Source organism: Sinocyclocheilus anshuiensis, unplaced genomic scaffold (genome assembly GCF_001515605.1).
Source record: "Sinocyclocheilus anshuiensis isolate Anshui unplaced genomic scaffold, SAMN03320099.WGS_v1.1 scaffold1453, whole genome shotgun sequence".
NCBI classification, from domain to species: Eukaryota; Metazoa; Chordata; class Actinopteri; order Cypriniformes; family Cyprinidae; genus Sinocyclocheilus; species Sinocyclocheilus anshuiensis.
In genome coordinates, this window is record NW_015549558.1 from 1462564 (window position 1) to 1467861 (window position 5298).

Sequence of the window (5298 nt, forward strand, 5' to 3'; positions counted from 1 at the left end):
GATCACCACCAGAGGGAACCATCACCGGAATACTGAGCGATCCCTTCGGACTCCAATTCCCACAATGCCCCATGCCAGAGACTAATCACCTGCACAGGTGTTTCCTATTGCCCGGTCTATTTAAACTGTGCCTTCCCTGCTCTCATTGCGAAGTTTTGTATTGCCTTGCAGACATTTCTGAGTGGTTTCCCTGTGTTGAATCTCTGTTGATTACCTGGACTGTTTACCCGTTTACGATTGCTTGCTGCCTACCTACTCTGACCCTGCCTGCCTTGTTGAATCATGCCATTGTTTGTCTGCCACCTGCCTCGACCCTGATTACGAACACTGTTTACGATTCTGCCCAGCCTACGTTGTGTCTGATGCCAGTTAACGATTTATGCCTGTATGACCTGCCTTGTGAACTAATAAAGCTGCACATGGATCCTAATGCCACTGCCTCGTTGTTACAGGTGTTGTACTGTTGAATAAAGGGGTGAAGTGTCAGAAGCTGAACACTTTGACTCACCCCTTTTTCTCTCCCCCTTTTTATGGTGAGACAAGCTCTAAACATTTGCCAGAACACCGTGCCAGGCCAATATCAGCTATCAGCCACCTACCCTCGCCAACAGCACTGCCCGCTGCTATATACTGTATATGTCAGTCTCATTTTATTTGTATGTTTGTATCCATGTACTTTCAAGTGCAGTACTAGATTAGTTTCAGGTGACAAACTGTGCAATAAGAATGATCACAACAACAAACAGAAGGTGGTGAAAGGTACAGCACACCTGTATAGATGCTCATATTCAAGAAGCCATTACTGAACAAAAAACAGTAACATATATATATATATATATATATATATATATATATATACAGCGCTGCCAGAGAATCAGTAATCAACGTTCAAGCATGCGGCACACTGTGCTACATTAAAAAAGACTGACAGTGCATTTCATAATATATATGGGAATACGGGAATACATAATTCTGTACTGCCTACAATAGCAAATCTTCAGTACATTGAACAGGGAGGGTCTATGGTTAATCTTCACTTATTTTATTTATTTTATTCTGTAAAAGTTGGAAAGTCTGATTCATTTCTGTAAATCTTTCATTTAATGTAAAAAAATAATTTAATGTAAAAAAAAAAATAAATTCAGTCCATTTCAATTAACTATTTGATGGCAGTTTGTTATTCTCAACACTCAGATGTGCTCACTTAAGTCTCTACATAGCATTTTATATATTTGTGTGTGTTATATATATATATATATATGTGTGTATGTATGTGTGTGTGTCAGATTACACTTTATGGGGTGAGGTTATACCACATCTCAAAAAGCAATAAAATACCATGTATGTGTTCTTTCTGCAATCATTTTGTGCCTCACAGCGCACTAATTTCAGGTATTGCTACAGTATAGCAATATATAATACTGGATAATTTTTCATATTGTGAAAACTTCTGTATATAAAAGAGGACATCTTGGGGTTTTCTGTTGTAACCAATTTGCCAAGATTGAAACATGATAAACTCTTTGTCCTGTAGCAAACAGCTGCCATTCCAACTATCATTCTTTTGACTGGGAGCTCTCAAGATGATACACACACTCAATGACTGATGGAATTTGTCCGAATCAATTCATCCCTTATTCATTCACTCTTGAATCTCTCTTTTTGCATCTCTCCAGTTTTTCTGCATATTTGCCTCTTTTTCGGTGTGCATTCATATTCTCTATTTTCTTGTTTTGTCCCTTTTTCAGTAATGCACAGCACTCTGTCTAATTCAGATTGTGACTCACCAACTCTATCCACTGTGCTATGAGTTCCAATTATTTACATGTATTTTAAAGACGGAATGCTGTAATGTTACTTCATATAGAATTAAGTGTGATTTTCGTGTATTTTTGCCTAACCCCACAGGTGTGCTTGTTTTCAGTTTCAACCTTTTTTTTTTTTTTCCAAATATGGAAAGTTAGAGAGCTGAGTGTTACAAGCAGGAGACCTCCTGTCCTTGTAAATGGATTTTGTTCCAAACAAAATTAGATTCACTGGTGTAATAGAAAAGAATAAGGCAAGCGCAAGGCTTAGGGCTGCAAGGACAATTTTCCAAAAATCAAAGCATAATGTCTCCATTTCCAGGCAATCAGGATTTACTTTAGGGCACTGCAAGTGCTTTCCATTTTTGTAAGATAGCAAATCATTATTTTTGAGCAAATTCTGGCACTTGTTACTCAAACTAACAGATATGGGTTGTGGTAGACTTACAGTAATATTTTCAAGAGACGGAGTAGTTAAATTCATTAGACTGACTGATTTATTTTGACTTTCATGACCATCAGTGCTCACAATGGAAGCAATAAGGACCCTGCTGCTCAATCAAATCAATCAAAGGGGCATAATACATATTAAATCATTTAACCACTGCTCTTGTGGTTTTTAAATATGAATATACCTGAATCAACCCAACTGAATTAGGTTAAATCAACAAAAGTATTTTTTTCAAAGACAAGATCCTTGTTTAAGCAGAAAAAGCTATTTAAGGTAAAAACTACATATTCTAAAGGTGGACTTGGTAAGTTTGATTTATGTTTGTCTGTTTTATTTGTTCCAATAGTACCAGTGGCTTTGGTCTTTTACACTGACACCTATTGGACTGGTTCATGGCTGGCTGTTGTTGTCCACCAGTCTGCTTACTGGGGCTGCGGGTCGTCACGGTTTGTTTCATCACTCCAGCAGAGACTGCTTGTTTGGACCTTTTATTTTTCCACTCGTACCCATTCTGTTTGGACTGGTGAATCAGCATGTCTGGACTTGGTGACATCTTGTCAACTTGGACTTCAGTGTAATGTTGGACATTTTGTTTTTATCTCACACTCATTTGATTTGAACTGTCCGGTGGGTGGCACACATGATTCTTACCATCATTTTAAACAATGCTGTTTACTCAAGCTTGGGTGTTAGTAGTAGCTTAGTCAGGGGCGGAATGGGGCCCTATACATTTGCACACATTTACCTAGATCAACCTTGAGATTCCTTTTTTGTTGTGATGCTTGCTGTTGCACAATGGTGCCCCATAGTTGTGTCCAATGTTTCTGCTTTTTTCATGTACATATTATAATGGCTTTCTTTCATATTGTAGACACCTAAGAATTATATAAACCAAAAAAGCAACTGTGTATGCATCCTCTACTTGGGTCCTTCTCAAAAACGAGTTAGCGGCATTTAAAACAATAAACATATAATACACACTGTTGCTCAATATTTAATTACAGCTTCAGATGCAAGATATTTTATTATACACAAGAAGCACGTTCAATGCTGACAGGCAGATGGTTGTCGTGGTAATAATTAAACACTGTAAACAGCTCTGTGCTTAATGCTCATCTGGTATATGAAAAGCATTTTAGGGGGCCCTTAGCTTTTGGGGGCCTAAAGCAGTCGCCTACCTTTGCCTAATGGGGAAGCCGGCCTCTGAGCTTAGTGTCACTGCTGGTCATGTGATGGCGCCCAAGAGGGGGCGACCCGCTCCATAAAGAATTAAACCGCTTTTTCTGGAAAACTGATATGAATGGAGACTTCATCTTATGTGAGTCTACATTATTTCTAAAACGTGCTATTTACTCATTATGCGGAAAAAAATACTGAGTGCTCATTTAACATTTACACTTAAATGACGTCACTAATTAGATGTGGAAATTCATGTTGGATGTACACTCTAAAAAATGCTGGGTTAAATACAACCCAGTGCTGGGTAAAATAGGGACAAACCCAGCAATTGGGTTGTTTTGACCCAGCGGTTGGGTTAAATGTTTAACCCAACCTTCTGGGTAGTAACCCAACCGCTGGGTCAAAACAACGCAATTGCTGGGTTTGTCCCTATTTTACCCAGCACTGGGTTGTATTTGACCCAGCATTTTTTTAGAGTGTAGACAATGTTTGTATTTAAAAACATTATCAGGTATTAACGAGAAATACTATGCAACAGGTTGTTACTTCTTTTAGACATATACGATTCTACTTTTCATGTATAAGATAAAACCCAACTCAATTATAACCACCGCTTTATAGGCTATAGAAATATAGGGAAATGCTCCAATCGCCCCAAGCATGGAAAAAGTGCTGTGCGCTCACCTGTAGGACGGATTTAGCAGTTATCGAGGACACGATAGTGGTGCATATAAATTCGTCTTTGATCAGTCGCTGTCCCATGGTGAAGAGCATCGGAGTGGCCAGGAGAAAAGACGCGACCCACATAGCGCTGATGAGTTTCTTGGTGCGGCTCCGCGACATGATGCTCTTCGCCTTAAACGGGTGGCAGATGGCCATGAAGCGCTCCACGCTTAGGCTGGCGATGTTGAACGCCGTCGCATACGAGCAGCCGTCCCGCAGAAAGTAGTACCCTTTACAAACAGCCTCCCCAAAAGCCCACGGGTGATGCACCCAGATGAAGTTGTATAACTCAATGGGCATGCAGAGGATCAAGATGAGCAGATCGGATATGGCCAGACTCGCCAGGTGATAGTGCACCGTACTCTGGAGGTTTTGTAGAGATTTCTTCGTGAGAAGTGTGTACATGGTGATCGAGTTCCCCAAACATCCGATTGCAAACAACACAAGATAAATCACAGTAACCAAAACCTTAGAATAGATGTCTGTATTCACGTCCAAATCCTCCTCGGAGACGCTCTCCGTTTCATTGTCCAGAAATTGCTGGGACCGGTTCGCCGAAGAGAGAAGTTTCTGCGTTAAGATGCGCAAGTCTATGAAGTTGCGTCCTGATAGCGTAGCATTAACATCCATTTTAGTTTTTCAATACCAACACATAACTAATTCAAAATTAAAGAGCGTTTTCCTTGCTATGTTTTTCACATTTGTTCATTTGGAGAGCTGTGCGTAAAGCCGTGGTGAACAAGTGCCCCCTGCTCTAAACTTACTCTTACAGGTCTGCGAAAGCGAGACGTTCAGAGGCTTTTATATGGTGAGGAGGCGTACGAGCGCAAACCTTGAGCAATGACGCAGTGCCATTCAACGATTGGAGTAGTTAATTAATTATTTCTTTTCGGTGAGACTGCGCTATATTACCTTGAATATATGAAAAAGCGTCTCAGTTCTGAATAGCCTACTTTACTGAAATATTCTGGATTTAAGGTTAAGCAATATGTTGGATGTTGAATTCACATTTTTTTTTAGCTCAAGTATAAAATGTTCTCTTCATTATTTTCTATCACCTCTGTTTCCACACGTTCTGACTTGTAACAGTAATTTCTAGGAAGAGAAACAGCTTCAGAAAAACGTTCCATGAGCAATGTG

General features: G+C 39.7%; 1 protein-coding gene across 1 annotated transcript in view; it reads right to left on the minus strand.

Annotated features, from left to right (window-relative positions):
• The window catches only part of LOC107657007 (neurotensin receptor type 1-like), a 40968-nt gene extending 36180 nt beyond the window's left edge, over nt 1-4788 (minus strand). The window contains exon 1 of the mRNA XM_016444982.1: nt 4120-4788. Within this exon, the coding sequence (XP_016300468.1) occupies nt 4120-4788 (669 nt within the window). The remainder of the gene's footprint in view (nt 1-4119) is intronic.
• Nucleotides 4789-5298: the final 510 nt, after the last annotated feature.